Source organism: Stomoxys calcitrans, chromosome 1 (assembly GCF_963082655.1).
Source record: "Stomoxys calcitrans chromosome 1, idStoCalc2.1, whole genome shotgun sequence".
In the NCBI taxonomy this organism is placed as follows: Eukaryota; Metazoa; Arthropoda; class Insecta; order Diptera; family Muscidae; genus Stomoxys; species Stomoxys calcitrans.
Window position 1 is genome coordinate 155,021,914 of NC_081552.1, and position 19,249 is coordinate 155,041,162.

The 19,249-nt window shown below is 38.5% G+C and overlaps 3 protein-coding genes across 5 annotated transcripts in view; 1 reads left to right on the forward strand and 2 right to left on the reverse strand.

Annotated features, from left to right (window-relative positions):
• The window catches only part of LOC106089413 (neurexin-4), an 88,722-nt gene extending 81,396 nt beyond the window's left edge, over window positions 1-7,326 (reverse strand). For both annotated transcript variants that reach the window (XM_059361104.1, XM_059361103.1), the window contains exon 1: window positions 6,798-7,326. In XM_059361104.1, coding sequence (XP_059217087.1) covers window positions 6,798-6,873 — 76 coding nt within the window. In that variant the 5' untranslated portion in view covers window positions 6,874-7,326. The remainder of the gene's footprint in view (window positions 1-6,797) is intronic.
• A 1,957-nt stretch (window positions 7,327-9,283) lies between these two features.
• LOC106089419 (YEATS domain-containing protein 4) lies at window positions 9,284-10,230 on the forward strand. Its single transcript, XM_013255261.2, has 2 exons — window positions 9,284-9,952; window positions 10,017-10,230. Exons 1-2 carry the CDS (start codon window positions 9,412-9,414, stop codon window positions 10,175-10,177), a joined length of 702 nt encoding a protein of 233 aa, XP_013110715.1. The 5' UTR covers window positions 9,284-9,411; the 3' UTR covers window positions 10,178-10,230.
• Window positions 9,983-17,535, reverse strand: LOC106089418 (protein CLP1 homolog). 2 transcript variants are annotated; one of them, XM_013255260.2, is made up of 6 exons: window positions 17,462-17,535; window positions 16,821-16,958; window positions 16,210-16,762; window positions 15,736-16,106; window positions 10,399-10,532; window positions 9,983-10,342 (listed from the first exon to the last, which is right to left on the reverse strand). In XM_013255260.2, exons 2-6 carry the CDS (start codon window positions 16,917-16,919, stop codon window positions 10,228-10,230), a joined length of 1,272 nt encoding a protein of 423 aa, XP_013110714.2. In that variant the 5' UTR covers window positions 16,920-16,958; window positions 17,462-17,535; the 3' UTR covers window positions 9,983-10,227. The 2 variants fall into 2 exon arrangements, with proteins under 2 accessions (XP_013110714.2, XP_013110712.2); XM_013255258.2 differs by lacking the exon at window positions 17,462-17,535 and adding an exon at window positions 17,022-17,198.
• Window positions 17,536-19,249: the final 1,714 nt, after the last annotated feature.

Consider the following 19,249-nt stretch of genomic DNA (forward strand, 5'->3'; position numbering starts at 1 on the left):
GAAGCTGTGAATTTTATTTTTCACTGTTCGACAAAATTACTACATAGTTACCGCGATGCTTGGGTGAAACATTATGGAAATGTTGGCTCAAAAATTATATGGTCAGTCAGACGGCTACAACAGAAGGATAGACATTTTGTCAAGGAGGACAATTCTTGTAATTCAGCTTACAATCTCGTGTGGGAAAATGAGACATATAACAAATCTCAAATCATAATATTTTCTTAACGATTGAGGAACACTAAGGAAATTTCAATTGTATATATTTGCATTTATTTCTCTCAACTTTTTTCTAAATACAGCGATGGCGGAACATCAAATCTGTCCATTATATAATCGTTTATAATTACTAATATAACTTTATTGTCAGTATCTTTTTCCTACCTACATAAACAAATTCCCAAGCTACTCTGTATGGAGCAGCTACTCTGTACGGTAACTCGCAGCTCAGCTTGTCGTGGCCGCACTGAGCACCACACAGATTGGACTTCAATGTTCCAGCCTTTTTTGTGGGGTAAAGCCTCTGGGGCTAATTGGTATTTTGAACATTTTCAAAGTGTTTTCTTGACACCCAAAAATTAATAAATTTTTTCTTCTTGCTCTGATTGGTTAAAACAAATTTGTCAAAAATTCTAAATGTCAGGGCGAATTGAATTTTCTCCGCCCTGTTTACAAATTTTGACATATCAAGTTCCCAAAAAAGATGCTTTCTTGTAGCAATTCGCAGATGCGGCCACATTATGAAATACGCCTTGCAAATTCCCTTATAATCCAAGGATTTTTTTCTTTTAATGATATTGAATATGAATCAAATTGACCACGGACTATCCCGGATTCTCAACACAATTTTGTATGTCAATTATTGTTGAGATTTATTTTCTCCGCCAACATTCCCTAAATTTTCCTTTATTTTTTTTCTTGCAAACTATTTTAACCTTATTATTTGACATTTTTTAGGGCTGTGTTTATTTAGCACAATTTAGGCATTTATTTGAGTTCACATGCCTTGAATGGCACGTTTTTGTGGAAAATAAGTCGTTTGGCCCTTATGTTGTTGTTGTTGTGGCCACATTTTCATGTGGAGGTGGCGATCCTCGTCCAGTCACTGTAGGTGAGCAAGGTCCAAAGGACCGGGAACAGGTTGGCCATTGGTTATTTAAAGACGTCAATAACGCGCCTTGTCATATCGAGCATCATAGGATCACTCAATATTTGTAAAAGAACCGGTGCCGCCCGACCTCTCACTTAGACTCTCCGCTCGATACCGCCGAATGTCCGCAATTGCAGCTACTCCGTATAAGGCATTCCACCCGGTAGCTCGCAGCTAAGCTTCTCGTGACAACAATGAACACCACACAGATCGGACCTCAATGTTCCAGCCTGTGTGGTGCTCACAGCTATTCTGTGGTCTTTATTCTTTCTAAAATAGTTTTCAATGCATTATTAAGGGATAACGATTCGTTTGCTCTAAAAGCTTTGGTCTGAACGCCTCATCAAGAAAGCATGACCAAGCCATGTAACTTTGAAAGCACGTATAACTAAAAAAGTTTACATTTTTATCATTTATTTTATTTATTCATATCTGCGCAATACTAATACTATGCCTACATAAACTCGTTTTGCTTATGTCTAGAGATGGGCGATGGGTAAATGCCCGGGTATTTACCCATTTATATCCAAAAGTTGGGTATTTATAATTTTGCAGATATCTTGGGTATAAAAACATTTTTTGATGATTTCGCATTTTGGTATGTAAACCTTACCTTCTGATCTCATAAAATCGGATTTTAGTTTTATAGAGCCGCTATTTAGACCGATCTCCAGACTTAAAGTCTTGAGGCAATAAATTGGTAATTTTTCATCCGATTTCGATTAAATTTGGCACAGTGAGTTCTGGTTGACCCCTACCCATTTCCAAGAAGTGTGGTTCAGATTGGACTATATTTGGATATAGCTGCCCTAAAGACCAACCGCCCGATCTCCCGATATAGGGTAGTGAGGCCATAAAAGATCCATTTATTAACCAAATTCGATGAAATTTGGTACAGTGTGGTCTGGTAGACCTCTTCCCAATCCTATCAAATGTGGTCCAGATCGTACCATATTTGAATAAAGCAGCCATATAGACCGATCTCCCGATGTAGTGCAATGAGCCTATGAAAGGATCATTTTTATCCTATTTCGATGAAATTTGGCAAAGCGATTCTGCTGCCCTCTAAATCTTTCTGTTAAATATCGTTCAGATCGGACCATATTTGGATATAGCTACCATATAGACCGATCTTCCGATATAGTGTAATGAGCCTATAAGAGGAGCATTTTTCATCCTATTTCGATGAAATTTGGCACAGCGAGTTCTGGTACCCCTCTTAACATTTTTGTTGAATATCGTACAGATCGGACCATATTTGGATATAGCTGCCGATCTGGACGATGTTCGACATAAAGGTGTAGAGGGAGGGGTAACACAACTCGCTGTGCCAGCTTGCTCACCTGCAGGAGCTTGACGAGGATAGCCACCTCCACATGAAAATGTGGTTACAACATCTACAACAACAACTACCCGTGTTGTTATAAAGGGTGATTTTTTTGAGGTTAGGATTTTCATGCATTAGTATTTGACAGATCACGTGGGATTTCAGACATGGTGTCAAAGAGAAAGATGCTCAGTATGCTTTGACATTTCATCATGAATAGACTTACTAACGAGCAACGCTTGCAAATCATTGAATTTTATTACCAAAATCAGTGTTCGGTTCGAAATGTGTTCAAATTTTGACAAATTTTGTTCAGCGATGAGGCTCATTTCTGGTTGAATGGCTACGTAAATAAGCAAAATTGCCGCATTTGGAGTGAAGAGCAACCAGAAGCCGTTCAAGAACTGCCCATGCATCCCGAAAAATGCACTGTTTGGTGTGGTTTGTACGCTGGTGGAATCATTGGACCGTATTTTTTCAAAGATGCTGTCGGACGCAACGTTACGGTGAATGAACACATTTCGAACCGAACACCGATTTTGGTAATAAAATTCAATGATTTGCAAGCGTTGCTCGTTAGTAAGTCTATTTATGATGAAATGTCAAAGCATACTGAGCATCTTTCTCTTTGACACCATGTCTGAAATCCCACGTGATCTGTCAAATACTAATGCATGAAAATCCTAACCTCAAAAAAATCTAAAACGTGGGTACTTCTGAAAGCAGGCAAGGTACATGCAAATCGGGACGAACAGTGTATTCTAAGTTCGGCTAATGGAACAAATGTTTTGTAATAGCCAAATAAGTAAAAAGTATGTCAAGTAATACTCGATTTGACAAGGCGAGTTTTAAGCGTCTTTAAATAAAAAATTACCATACCGTTCCTGCGGAAATCGGTTATATGGACCGGAACGAGCTTGCTCCACTACGGAGTTTGATTGATTGATAATAGCTACCTCCATATTTAAGTGTGGGGCTACAATAACAACAACCAATCCCATGGCAGCCGGTTGGCGCTATAACACGGCATGTATTGGGTTGCCCAAAAAGTAATTGCGGATTTTTTAAAAGAAAGTAAATCCATTTTTAATAAAACTTAGAATGAACTTTAATCAAATATACTTTTTTTACACTTTTTTTCTAAAGCAAGCTAAAAGTAACAGCTGATAACTGACAGAAGAAAGAATGCAATTACAGAGTCACAAGCTGTGAAAAAATTTGTCAACGCCGACTATATGAAAAATCTGCAATTACTTTTTGGGCAACCCAATAGATGTCTTATGACATGTCACTTTTTGTATTCACATGTAATTGATAATGTTTGTCAAAATTGTCAATTTACATACTCTTCATTATTTTTGCTATCACACCTGTATATTATTTTCGTATGACATAACCTAAAAATGTTTGCAAAATCTGATATTTTTATGCGTACAAATTGTTAAAGTTGTGAGAAAGCTGGTTAAATCACAAATTTTTGTAAACAATTTGATTTGGGGTTGCTTTCATTCGACTAACATGAAAAACAGCTGATTTCTCTATGTTTTTGCCAGAAGGAATAGAGCACGCTAATCGAAAAAAATTGCATGTGCTATTTTGAAAAGTGATCTTCATGTACAACTGAACATGTGCTACATTTTACACGTCATAAGACAAATACATGAGGTGTAATTGAGCCTTTACCACTGATGCACATTTTTATTGCCGACAATTTAGTTTGCAGTAAATTTGAAGCATTACCAAACTTTTATCAACAAAAGATCGATATGGCAAAGTTTGAAAATCCATAGACTCACTCTTAGTGAGTCTATGTAAAAGTCGGCTCACAAAAATTTTTCGATCTTTAAGTTCGCCTCAAAAGAGAAATAAAAAGAGAATTACAAAAAAACTTTTTGAGTAAATCAAAAACAAAAATTGAGAATGAATCATTATAGCATTGTCAAATACAGAAATACCAATATGTTATTTACATTTACCCATACCTATACACAGACACGATTGTTACATTACATTTTAATTTATCGTGTTATGTTATGTTTGGCCAACCAAATTGTATGGCTTAACACGACCCAAGAACTCATCTTAGGCGTTGTTTTTCGGATTTTGTTTTGTTAAAAATTTTCGTGTATCCCATATATTGTTTAACATGAGAAAATCTTAAAAGGGAGCTAGAGGAATATCAACTTAACACCACGGTTGCCAGATTTAAATGTATTTCGCCTAAGATATTCCGCTTAAGAAAAAATATACTGACTCAAGTTTTTTTAATATATAAAAAATTAAGGATTGCAAGTTATAAAAATTTCAGCCGACAAGACAGTTTTATTCGTTTTATATGGGATCTAATACATCGGGTAATAAACCGCGATTGTTAGAAGTCGTAACAGAATAATTCGTACAATTCAGACCAATCGGATAAATATTGCAGTTTCTAGGGGGTTAGTTGTCAAGTCGAAAGACCACTTTATATGGGAGCTCATTTGCAAATAGCCTAACATTTCAGAGAGATGGCTTCATTCATTCGACCACTATCGTGATTTCGGCAGACGGACGGCAATGGATAGATCAACCTAGAATGTAATTACCATTAAGAAAATATGCACATATACACCTTATGGGGAAGCACACTATTATTTTGAAGTGTTACGAACGAAATGATTGTTTTAGTATACACCCCAACCTATGGAGGTTGGTATAAAATATTCCGGTGTGACCTTGGTTTCGCCAAAAATGGTTTTCCCTTTTCACATTCGTTTCACCAAATAAATATTTAGGTGACTGCCAGTTCACACGAAATAATTATTGCAGAAACAAAGGATAGAAAGAGGAACAAAACCTTGGACTTATAATTTGTTTTAAAAATTTTGGAAATGTCGAAATGCCTGCTGCTTTCTTGTTGAGACCAAATTGTAGATTTTTTTTTAATTCTCAATTTAGCGCACACTGAAGTGATTTTTTAATGACAAAAATAAAAAAACAACCCAAAAGTGGTTATTCAACAGTTGTTTTGTGAGTTTAAGGTGTATTTTCAGTATAAGGAGGAATTCACATTGCTTTCACCATAAAATTTTTAGTGAAATGGTTTCAGTTTTTTTTTTAGTGAAATCTATCATACGGGTCACCACATTTCACAAATATTTCACATTAGCCTGCGAAACGAACCAGACTCATACCCGATTATTTTAGTTTTGCATTCTTAGCCGATTTTAAGTTGGAAACATTTCCAGCTTTAGTACGAAAAAGCCTATGCATACGTTTCGTCAGTAAACAACAGTGTAGTGAAAATGCTTTCTATTAAATCACACCCAATCCAATGGTTTCGGCCAGACTAGACGTAAGCAAAATTCCCAAGAACATTTATTTCGAAGCTATCTTTGCTGATGGAATTTTCACTAGAAAATACCCAATTTTTACTTTTTTTCACAACAATTATTCGTATAAATCTCAGTAATTCTAAACCTACTCGGCCAGAAATACGGATTATACGGTATAATTACCTATAACAGCTTAACACAATAAAGTACAATAATAATAAAAATACAATATGAAAGAGTCAAAGACAAATTATAACCGTTATTTACAAATAAACATGACAAATATGAATTTTTCCCCAATCGCAAAAAAATATTCCCGATTTGGGGAAATTTCCTCTAATCTGACAACTCTGCTTGGCACTACGAAGAGATAAAAATAAAGGTTTTCATCTCTTAGAAAAACAAATTCTCATAAAATTTCGAATTTTGAGATTAAAAGCAAACGGAAATTCTTTTAAAATTTATTTATTTGCTATTATCAAAAATATAAAAACAAACGGAAATTCTTTTAGAATTTATTTATTTGCTATTATCAATAATATGAAAGTTAACGCCAGAAGGAATAAAAAGGTTTGAACTTATACTCTACTTTGTTTAATTTATGTATTAATAAAATGTCCCATCCCATTTTCAGTGGTTGGAAAACACCAAACCACAGATAGCAAATTTTCTAAGCTCCAAATTTTTTCTGTGCTCCAAAATAAGATCAGCTACAACAAAACTGTAGGTGGTTTCAATCATACACGAATATCTTGGAATATTGAATATTCGTCTATGATATGAACTGCTCTTAGACTCCCCCTCTCTCTAAAATCTCTCTTTCCCAAGATCAGTTAAATTAAATTCTCTATTATATTCTCTCAATAAAAACAAGTGTCAAAGTAACAAACACAACTTTGACAATTGGTAGCAGTGAATAAACAGTCATGGGGAACACGCCCAGAATTGGAAATAAACTTCATCACATTTAAAACAATGTTCCTTTTTTAAGACAAAATTAACTTACCAGCAACAACACTTTTCAAAGAAGAAAATAAATAGAGGTCAAAGGAAAGCAGCAGTGCTAGGAAAAAGTTCCGCATATTTGATAGTGCCCCGTATCCACACGCACACACTATTTTCCACCTTTTTTCTAATAGATTATGTATCAAATCGCTACACTCACTTTCAGTGGTTCACATAAACACGATTATTATTATTTTTTAAATATACATTTGTTTAAAAACGTTCTTATTGTTGCTTTGAAGCGCTATAAATAACACATTTCACACAATTTTTTTTATATTTTTTCTTCCAAGCAAAATGATGCGTACACACACAATCACCGCGTAGAGACCTATGTCGAAATGTTAATAGTTGGTGGAAGATCCTTTTATTTGCAATGTTCAATCAATCAATATGATTTCTATATTCCCTTTTTCTTTTGCTATAGAAAATGAAATTAATTAATTAACGGGGTGGTAGGCGGCCACGGGGAAACGCGAGAAAACGAAATTTTTCCGAAACCTCCTCCTGCTTACTAGGAAACGTAAAATAAGAATAAAAATGAAACTGGAAAATAGTGATGACAGAGACCTGATATATTTATCGGTAGTTAAACACAACTATCGACTATTTAGCAATCGGTTAGCATTAATGCGTAGTTTACATGGCACATCATTATGCATGGTTATTAAAATAATAATAGCATTGTAGATCCTATCGATGAGTTTGGTGTGGTGCCAAACGAATTCGGGATCTAGAAAACCAGTCGGTGTGATACTAAAACCAATGACAGATTGGTACTAAAACAAGTAACAGATTGGTAGTATAGTTGTTAGCAATAAAAGACTCAAGATTAACTTAACAACTATTTAAATCTATCTTTATTTAATATAAAATTGTGCGACAATCAATTCGATTAAATTTTACGAAAGCCTACAGCTGAAGACTAAACAACTCATGAGCATCTACCAATTGCTTTTGTCTTCGTCTGGCAGCTGAAGGGTTGCCATCTTGTTTACTCTCAGAAGTCATCAAGTTCAGGGTTGCCGCAGAGTAAGACTAATACTATTGTAGTTCGGTAACAAGGCTAGCACCAGCCGATACCATGTGGTATTGCTTTGTTACCATACAACACCGCATCGTACTGAAACGTTTGCTATAAACCAGGATGCACTTATAATTGTGCCATGGGTATCAACTTTTATCTTTGTGTAGCCATGGCGAGACAATTAAAGGTGGTCTCATTGTACAACAACCATAAATCATATCGTGCAATCCGCCATTTCGGCACCAAGCTGATCGACGTTTTATCAACACACGAAAAGAAATTAGTGTTCGAGTGTGTATACGTGTGCATACATGAGCAGAGAATATGCGAGAAGATGACAACAAAGAGAATGCAAACAAAAATCAGACATCTGACCAAAGAGCGTAAGAAAGAACAAGAGCTGCCCGTTAGAGGGCAATACGGGATGACGAGTGACAAAACTTAAAGACACAACATATTTGAATTGCTTACGATATTTCGTTTTTCCTTTATTCCAACTTTCGGTTGCAAAGAAACAAAGCAAAATACGAAAAAATGTTCGAACGAATGCCCGAATCAAAACAGAATAACCCGACAATGTTGCAACCCTCAATGTGAATCCAATTGGAATACAATAAAAATGTTGTGTCTTTAACGTGAGTTATTTTACGGTACGGGGAAGACAAAGCAGAAACCCTCTCTTGAATAGATCTTATTCTCTTTGCATCTGACCGCCTTTGTGTGTAGCCAAGATATATTCATTTACAGGTAGTGGCAGTTGCCCAACAACAAAATATTGAGTGCAATATCTGTCAAAATCGGTGTTAGTGCAACTCTGATTTTGAGTATGTAACTAGTTCGCGCCATTTGTTGTTGTTTGTCTGTTATGGTTCTTGACTATAATAAACACACCCACCCAAATCTAGTTGACAGATAGTGCACTTCGCGAAAAAAAATTGTACGCAGCTGTTAACGGTACACTACCTGGTAATTATGTCATGGGTGTAACGGTAACCACTGCGTCAGTATAAATTTCGATTCAGTTAATTGTAAACGTGGCAAGTCAGGATGCACTTATCAAAGAGCATAATATCTAATACAAGAGAGGGCTTCTGCTTTGTCTTCCCCGTACCGTAAAATAACTCGCGTTAAAGGCACAACATTTTTATTGTATTCCAATTGGATTCCCATTGAGGGTTGCAACATTTTCGGGTTATTCTTTTTTGATTCGGGCTTTCCTTCGAACATTTTTTCGTATTTTGCTTTGTTTCTTTGCAACCGAAAGTTGGAATAAAGGAAAAACGAAATATCGTAAGCAATTCAAACATGTTGTGTCTTTAAAGTTTGTCACTCGTCATCCCGTATTACGCTCTAACGCCATCTCTTATTCTTTCTTACACTCTTTGATCACAATGTGTCATGTTAACTTCGCAAAAGAGATAGTCGACAGCCCGATGTTTTAATCGAGTACTCGATTTAACTACGCGCAAAAAGTCGAATAATCGATTAGTCGAAAATTGGCTTATAGTGTCTACTTTGTTTACAAATTGCACTTTACAATTGTTAAAAAAAACTTGTCAGAATTGGAATTTCGACATAACTACACACCATGAATAGTTTAAACATACCCACGGATTTTGGCCCAGATTCGGGTGGCAGAGTTAAGGGTTTAACCATTTTAAAGCCTATTGTCTATGGCAATATAGCTCGTTCATTTGGCAAGAAACGTGAGGAAGATGGACACACTCATCAGTGGAAGGTGTATGTGAAGCCTTACCATAATGAAGACATGTCGGTTTATGTAAAGAAAGTTCACTTTAAACTCCACGAGAGTTACGCTAATCCTAATCGTATTGTTACGAAGCCGCCTTATGAAATCACAGAAACGGGATGGGGTGAATTTGAGGTTGTTATCAAAATATACTTCCATGACCCCACTGAACGACCAGTTACGTGCTATCATATTTTAAAACTTTTTCAATCACCAATTGTTGACGGCGAACTTTCCACGGCTACTATGGATCCAAAAAAAGGTTTAGTCTCTGAATCTTACGAGGAAATAGTTTTCCAAGAGCCCACTCAGCTAATGCAACACTTTCTAATGAATGTCCAACCCCTGACCGCCGGGCCTTATACTCATGATACTGATTGTAAGTTCTAGATGCAAAGGAATCTGTTGCTTTTAATGCAAATAAAGTATTTATTCATTTTCAGTCGAAACAAAGAAGCAAAGAACATTGGAAAATATTCTTGATGTCAAACAAAAGGTGAAAAATGAGATTAACACACTCAAAGATAAATTAAAGTTGGCCCGCGAAACAATTGCCAAATTTAAAACCGAATTGGCCAAAGTACAAAAAACATCGAATGCTTAGAAGATATAATTTTTATATACTATGTTAATAAATAGACAGACTGATCATCATTATGCATGACTATCCATGAATTGTAAATCGGAGAGCAACAAAAGGGTATTTGGCAAAGGGCGGGGTTGTGGTGATAAAATCATAATAGCCTGCCGTTCCATATCAACATCCGTGCTAAAAAAGGTAAAAATAAAATAATTTTGTTTTGAATTATTTAAAGCACTACTTACACACAGACAAATCCAGCTACATTAGTTCCAATAACATCATCTTCATTGGTCTCAGCGAAACTTACTGCCAAAATATGATGTAAAAGAGATGAAGATGGTGTCACAGCAACCAGCTTTGTTTTGTTGTCTTCAGCCTGTTCACAAGAAGTATTTTTAAGAGATTTAAGTTAATAAAAATGTCAACGAACGAGAATCCCACGTGTGTGTGGGAGCAGTGCGTTTTGCTCTAATTTCTAATTTCTCTAATTTCTGAGGGCCAGGTTAACCACAACGGATTTGTAAAAATCGGTAGTTACCGACAAATTTGGATACGGAATAGCACTTACATTTACAATTTGAATCCTCTAGGTTATACCTTTCTTTTGGCCTCGTTAAACCGATTATTATTACGCGATAAGTGAAAGTGAAACACAGAAAGCTTCGTGCGATCTACCTGGCGCGTTCGCAGGTTGCGGATAGTGGAATGCTCCATAAGGAGTAGCTGCAACGGCGGTCGCGAACAATCGGCGCTATCGAGCGGAGAGAGGCCGGGCGGCACCGGCTCTTGCACAAATACTGAGTGCCTATGATGCTCGATATGACAAGGCGAGTTATTGGCGATGGCCAACCTGTTCCCGCGGCGATCGATCCTTTGGACCGAAACGAGCTTGCTCACCTACAGGAGCTTGAACAGGATCGCCACAACAACAACATAAGATTATGGGTCAGTTTAATTCCATTCGAAAATAGAAGTTTTTTGGTTCTGTTAGAGACGTATACCATTTTTGCATCTCGATTGTAAAAAAAACACAAAATAACGTAACAAACTCAGTCCAGCCAAATAATTAAATTAATTTGTTTTCTTATATTTCTATTCTATAAATCTGTGAAGTACAAATATACTAGTTTCGAGAATATAGGTAAGTTGACTTGTCTGTAGTAAAATATCCTCCTGAGAGGGCATTGGTAATCAATGAAGTCGACGCAACGAAAAAGTACTATATCCCAATCCCATGGCAGCCGGTTGTACGCACCGGATTGACCCGATGGAATCTTCATCGGCAAGGGCTGCCGCCTCAGTGTACGTGTTCGTCTTTTTTCGTCATGGGAGAGGCACATCCCGGAGTGCCTTCTCCGTATGCTTTTGGTCCGTGCCGGGATTGAAAAGAACCCCGGACCCTGGTTCTGTTCCGTTTGCCAGAACCGCCTTCATCATCGGTCAGTGTCGGTGAGGTGTAACAGGTGCTTGGAGTGGGTACATTTCCGTTCTTGCTCTGGCCTAACTTCGCTACGGGAGTATAGTCATACTGGCTATGTCGCTAGGTGCTGTGCGAACATAGCCAGCAGTGGGTCACAAGCGTCGCCGTCGTCGCCTTTGGCGTCCTCGTCGTCGGACTATGTGACCCCCCCGACCTCTCCCGTACGGCAATTTATGCAAAGACAGCACCCTAGCCCTACTTTTGCCAGGCCAGTGTCGGGAAATGTATCGTTCCTGCAGTTAAACTGCAATGGACTGCGAGGCAAGATTGATGAGATTGTAGATTTTATGAGTCGGAAGAGCATATCGGTCGCAGCGATCCAGGAGACAAAGCTGACTAACACCTGCAGCTTGCACAGTTGTCACGGCTACAATGTGCTACGTAAGGATCGCTCAAGGAATGGAGGTGGGGGATTGGCCTTCGTTATACACCATTCCGTGCAGTATAGACCTATCTCGCCTGCGCTTGACGCTAGTGACCCATACATGGAATGTATGGGGGTAGCAGTCAGGTCTGGTACTGCCGATATAGAGATATACAACGTGTATATACCGCCGGTTGGCAGCTGTGTCCCGATTAATGGCCAGGCCTACAGCCCCGACATAAGTGGGTTGCTATCTGGCCATAGTCGTCTGGTTCTGGGGGATTTCAATGCACATCACTCGTCATGGCATTTCCCCTAGGCAACGACCAGCGTGGCATAGCTTTGGCAGAGCAGATAGATAGCTCCACGTTTTGCACGGTGAATGAGGATGCCCCCACTAGGATTACGAGGAGGTGCAGCAGCTCGCCAGACATCTCAATCGCATCCCCTGATCTCCTGAGTGACGTATCCTGGCAAGCCGTCATCTCTTTGGGGTCAGACCACCTCCCCATAATCCTCACCATCGACCGACCACCCGACTTCATAACCTCTGAGCGCCGAACGTTCATCAACTACAAGAAGGCCAATTGGACTGGCTTCAGAGAGTATACCAATCGCCGCTTCAATGAACTGCCACCCCCCTCTGATGTGCTTGTGGCCGAGAGGAAATTCCGAGACATCATCAACGCAGCAGCCGCTCGCTTTATACCAGCCGGTCGAATACCGCAAGTGCGACCCAATTTCCCGGCGCAAGCAGTGGTACTCGCAGACGAGCGTGATGGGATTCGTGCTATGGACCCCGCTAACCCCAGAATCAGCGAGCTGAATCTGGAAATAAACAGGGTAGTCAACGAACATAAGCGGAATTTGTGGCTGGAACACTTGGAGCAATGTAACTTAGGCACCGGTGCAGGCAAATTGTGGGCCACTGTTAAGTCTCTCTCGAACCCCAGGACCTCAGTCACTTTTGGCGAGTTAACCGTGACTGATCCGAAGAGATGCGCCAGGTTGTTCAACCGTCAATTTATCGTGCATCCCGAGAGAGACAGGGCAAGGAGGAGAGCCATTCGCCGTATTCGTGGTCTCCGAGCCGATGAACAGCCATCACAATTTACCGTGGGCGAAGTTACGAATGTCATCCGTGGCGCCAAATCTTCCAAGGCGTTGGGCCCCGACGGAATCTCTACATTGATGCTGAAGAATCTGGATTTACCTGGTGTTGAGTACCTTACCACTGTCCTTAACCTGTCATTGAACACTCTTATAGTTCCCGATGTCTGGAAAATGGGCAGAGTGATCCCGCTACTGAAGCCTGGTAAAGACCCGAGTTTGGGGGAGTCGTACAGACCGATCTCCCTTCTCTCACCAGTGGCTAAGACGCTTGAGGCATTACTCCTCCCGAGCCTCGTAGGAGAATTGCACAGCACAACAACAGCTTTGCATGCCATCACCACACACATTTGCCGTGGCTTCAATCAACCCAGGCCATGTGATAGGACGGTCCTCGTGGCATTGGACCTATCGAAGGCATTCGACACGGTCAGCCATGCCAAATTATTTGAGGACATCGCCAACACGTCCCTCCAGCCAGGCCTTAAACGTTGGGTCGCGAATTATCTGTGTGGCCGCCAGTCATTTGTGGAATTTAGGGATAAGAAGTCAAAACACCGTAGAGTGAAACAGGGAGTTCCCCAAGGCGGGGTGATATCTCCGGCTCTGTTTAACCTCTACCTATCCTCCATCCCACCTCCTCCAGACGGCATAGAGATCGTATCATATGCGGACGACTGTACGATCTTGGCATCAGGCCCCCCACCCATTGATGACATCTGCGATGTCGAGTGGGTCTGGCTGGGCAGTTAAACTGGTGAGGTGTATCGTGCGGTCCCTGGTTACAATTGGGACATACATTGCCCCAATTGTAACTCGAAGGCTGCATCTGCCGGAATGTAATTGGGCCAGAACTACTCTCCCAGATCCCTGTGGAAGCACCCCAACTAAGTCGCAGAGTTCCTGGGTCTTGACACTCAACAGAATTACGGCGACGAAAGATAGAACAAAACAAACTGCTACAACAACACCAACCAATGAATATATTACAAACAATTGGCTTAAAATTTTGCACAGATACTTCTGAATGTAGGCTCATATAAAGTCATATTTGGATATCGCTCCCACATATACCGGTTAACCGATATGACTTCTTGAGCCCCAAAATTGTGGTTTTAGTATTTTATTTAGCTGTAATTAATTAATAATGGTATTATTACTAGTTAGCAACTGCGTTGATTTTACAGGACAGCTTACAACTAAAAACCCTTCGCTACCGATACACACTACATTGAACATGACTATTCGGAATACACTACACTCACTACACGTGTAGGAACTTCATGCTTCAATTTATGTGGTGTTCAGCTTTATCAAGAGAAGCTCTGCTGGGAGCTACCTGGCATGTGGCTGGATAGTGGGATGCTCCATATACGGAGAAGTTGCAGCTGCATCCGCTGAAAATCAGCGATATCGAGTGGAGAGTCTCAGCGATAGGCCGCCCTTCACCGGCTCTTACTTAAATACTGACTGCCTACGATACTCTATATGACAAGCGAGATATTGGCGCTTTTAAATAACGTCAAGAACGTTTGACTATAATCTTCTAAAACTGAAACGGGTGATGAATGCAGTAGCTAGGTTTGTATATAATGTACGCGTTCGTGGCCACATTTCGGGCTATGTCAAAACCTTTTTGGGAACTTCTTTTGACCGTTTTATTGATCTACGAAATATTTTATTCTTTTACATAGTTATAAAAAGTGGAACACCGGTAATACTGCGTAAACACTTCAATTTTTCTCGCTCGAGTAGGATTACTCAGATAAACTTGCCCCGTATATTTAGGCCTGTTTTCGAAAGATCATTCTTTATTGGTGTGACCAGGTGTTGGAATGTATTGCCCGCCATGTTAAGAATATTTTCACACTTGAATAATGTTTTTTGCTTAAAACTTTTTAACTTCTATTCTACAGATCAAACATAGTGTTGTTGCTTGAATCTTTTTGTATTGCTAACATGGGACTTGTTAAAAAATGCAACAGTTTAAATTTTTGCATTATCTTATGGCTGGGGAGCCAATTAAACTGAATTAAGCTATGAATCTTACATCTTTTTGTAACTGTGAAGTATTTAATTTGTTAATCTTTATTTAGGAGTATATATCGTTGTAATACGTTTTTTTGGCCGAGGAGGCTTATGTATCACTAAATAAAATAAATGAAATGACCATAAATTTCCCGCGTCGATCGGGCTTTGAACCGGAACGAGCTTGCTCGCCTATGGCTTGCTTGCTGTTTTTGTTGTAGCAGTGTATTGTACACTGAGGCGACAGCCCAAGCCGATGAAGGGCTTCATCGGGTCAATCCGGTACTACAACAGGCTGCCATGGGATTGTACTCACTACATGTGCTTAAACTCCTGGCCCTTAAAATGACCAAACACATGTTGTGCTTCCTTCCATTAATATGTGATGATAAGAACGAAATTCAGCGAAAATTGAAACCTTATAGAATTCTAAAAACAAAAACTGGGATTACGTACCTGGGGACCGCCACACCCATGAACAATTTCTGAGGGGGTGCTTAGGTTTTGGCCGATATACATACATATTGCTTTTGATAATGAAGTATCCATATGAATAAATAAATAAAATGAATAATACGTTTATTTTTCTAAATTTACCTTCATTCCTATTGGCATACACGAATCTGGAAGAGGTGGGGCACCTATTTTATACAACTTCAAATCCGAAAATTTGACTTCGAACGAAAATGGGTAGAATGGTGTTTTGCAGCCATAAAAATATTCCTTAATTCGTTGATCCCTTGCTTCTGCTCGCTGTTCCTTGCTGCGTTCAACAACACCTCCGCTTTTTGGAAGCAAAACAACGCGCACAAATGATGGCATATCACGTAGAAGTTCATTATACAGCCGTTCCTGATCCAAGACAAACACGGCATTTACTTCAAATGCTTGAGCTGTGTGGGCTAATATAGCATAGCCACCGCCTTTTACCCAGCCACAGGTATTTATTATAATTCCCGAGTGTTTTGCTAAAACAGTTTAAATTTTAATAGCAAAACAGTCGCAATTTTTAAGTATTCCACCTGTTTTCTGATACATTATCCATCTCATTAAAATGACAGCAATACATACTTTTCTTATTTACGTTCATCGACTCCAAAGTAACTTCAGCCATTTTGCTGACAACAGCTCTATATAAGGTATTGTTTCCGGAAGGCGTCTTATAACCAAAATGATAAACCAGTGGTGCCGTCATTGAAAGACCCTCTTCAATACTAGCTGGCCTTTCAACCAAAATTGTTCCAATCGTTCCAGGTATCGACAAAGCCCCTTGGCCCACATCAGTATCTGCATACAACGGTCGTCTTCCTAAACGCACTGCATAATTTAGTAGAATTCTGCACAATGTACTTTTTCCAACATCCATCGGCCCAACAACCATCGCTACTGGACCACGTTCGTCCTTTTCTTCTGCCTGCTCCCGTAATTGTTCCAATGCAGCATGACAATTTAAATACTGTACCATGGGTGTCTCTTTGGAAATGTAAATAACATCAGTTTTGCCCGTCACATGTAACACACAGCCCTGGTATGTGAATATAGCTACTTTGGCGCCCACTCCAAACATATACTTTTTCTTTTTTACCAACTCAGTGCCAAACGTTTCAGCAAATCCTGAAAATAACTAAGGAAAAGATAGTAGAAACACATTTACATTTATTAATTTTTAACAGAAATATTACCATCACTTGCACTTTAGCATCTTTGTCTTCGATTTCGAAACGCAGCTCTGAATCAGCCTCCAAATTGTATTCTTTATAGTCTTTTGGTTCATCTGCCATTTTTTACCATAATATAAAGTTGGAAATTTCAAAATAATGCTGAAATTTAATATAAAGTTGAAAATTCATTCACTGTAATTTCATTCATTTCCTAACAATTACATTTATGGTACAATTAAGAGGTAGTGTCATTAGCACAACAACAAAGAGCTACCCACAACGAAACTATTCAAGCCGGATTTAATAAGGTGGTCTCACGCGAACAGCTGTTAACAGCCGGCCAGGTTTGACAGTATTAAGATGGCAGATTTTTGTTTGCATTCTCTTTGCTGTTATCTTCTTTCTCACATTCTCTGCTCATGTACTCACACGTAACACTCACGCACCAAAATTCTTTGTGCGTGTTGGCAAAACGTCAATCAGCTTGATGAAAATATGGCGGATTGCACCATATGATTTGTGTTTGTTGTACAAATGAGACCACTTTAATTGTTTTGCCATGGAAACTACTTTGATTGACAAATGTCGCAAATAAATTTTAATGTGGTTTTAGAAATAAACGTTGTTTTACAATTTGTAACGACCACTATATCTATAAATACCTTTGTATATTTTTATTTATTTGGCGGCTGTTATGTTGTCATTTCGTGTGTCCTTTCTATTCTCTTTTGACATTTTCTATTTTATGGTCATTCACAATGGTGATTTTCAGTGGCACAGCCTATACGTAGGATGCAGTACGTAGGACGTACAACCGCAGACGCAGGGTTGTATAGTCGTAACGACGTAACAACTTTACCGGCGTAGGACTTAAGCACATTCTTTTTACAGACTTTGTCGATGAACGTTCTTTCTAAATCTTGAAACCGACCTGTCATCATTGCTTAATTACTGCCAGAAGAGTAAAGTTGTAGTTGTGATTGATTTTTTTGGCTGAAGATTCTTATTGGAAATCCCCAGTTGTAAAAAATGTAACATTTTAAGTTTTCTACCTCAATTATATTTGTGCGGAATTACGAATAGTTTTATATGAGACAAATGAGAAACGTGTTTTTACCTAATGGAAAATAATAAGTACAATCAGTTTAATTTAATGGGTGACAAATAGTGTACTCCAAGCTACCTCATAGCATGTTTTAATGTTCACTATTTTAAAATGAATTGATATTTTCGACAATGTGCAACATCCGTTTAATTTTGGAACTTTTATTAGGGACCACCGTGCAACGGAGCCATCTGTGGGTGCACGAACACATTATTTGAGATTACCCACACGTAGTGGACTTAACACAGAAAGAAGGAGACCTCAGGGTTGCGTTGCAGATATTGCTGCATGTGCCACGCAACACCCCTGTTTTTGTATTGCTTTGGTGTTCGGTCGAATATAGGCACTTTGGAAAATTTAAAAGAAAAAATCCAATTGAAGAATTGGCTTGAATTTGTAAGTCTGGAACGACGCGTGTCAACTAAATAACCTATAAAATATCCACTAACACCAACAGATATATAACATGCTAAAACCAAAGTATATTAAAACTACTTAACCTTAACCTAACTTACAAAACTAAACTAAAAGTAAAATGAAAACAAAAAGTACTATCACAGCTATAAATTGCACTACATACAAGATTTGGAAAGGAAAAATAGAAATAATAATGCATACATATATTGGGTTGCCCAAAAAGTTATTGCGGATTTTTCATATAGTCGGCGTTGACAAATTTTTTCACAGCTTGTGACTCTGTAATTGCATTCTTTCGTCTGTCAGTTATCAGCTGTTAATTTTAGCTTGCGTTAGAAAAAAAGTGTAAAAAAGTATATTTGATTAAAGTTCATTCTAAGTTTTATTAAAAATGCATTTACTTTCTTTTAAAAAATCCGCAATTACTTTTTGGGCAACCCAATACTTTCTTTTAAAAAAATCCGCAATTACTTTTTGGGCAACCCAAAATATAAAAATATATAAATATATTGGGTTGCCCAAAAAGTAATTGCGGATTTTTCATATATCGGCGTTGACAAATTTTTTCACAGCTTGTGACTCTGTAATTGCATTCTTTCTTCTGTCAGTTATCAGCTGTTACTTTTAGCTTGCTTTAGAAAAAAAGTGTAAAAAAAGTATATTTGATTAAAGTTCATTCTAAGTTTTATTAAAAATGCATTTACTTTCTTTTAAAAAATCCGCAATTACTTTTTGGGCAACCCAATACAACATTTCTTAGTTTCTGAATCATAACGGTGCATACATAGCAGTCTGACGAGGCCCCTGGCAAAGGCCGAAATCGCGATCATTGCAGCCCGCCCCTTGATACATTTAACATACCACAAATGTTGAGACTCTTTAAAGTGTTTTTTGTTGTTTTGTTTTGAAATAGAAGCAAGAAATAAAA

Coding starts and splice junctions, on each gene's coding strand:
- LOC106089419 (XM_013255261.2), top strand. CDS start 9,412: ATGAATAGTTTAAACATACCCACGGATTTTGGCCCAGATTCGGGTGGC. Junction 9,953..10,016: donor TTATACTCATGATACTGATT/GTAAGTTCTAGA, acceptor ATTCATTTTCAG/TCGAAACAAAGAAGCAAAGA.
- LOC106089418 (XM_013255260.2), bottom strand. CDS start 16,919: ATGGCAGATGAACCAAAAGACTATAAAGAATACAATTTGGAGGCTGAT. Junction 16,763..16,820: donor ATGCTAAAGTGCAAGTGATG/GTAATATTTCTG, acceptor TCTTTTCCTTAG/TTATTTTCAGGATTTGCTGA. Junction 10,343..10,398: donor GTAGCTGGATTTGTCTGTGT/GTAAGTAGTGCT, acceptor TACCTTTTTTAG/CACGGATGTTGATATGGAAC.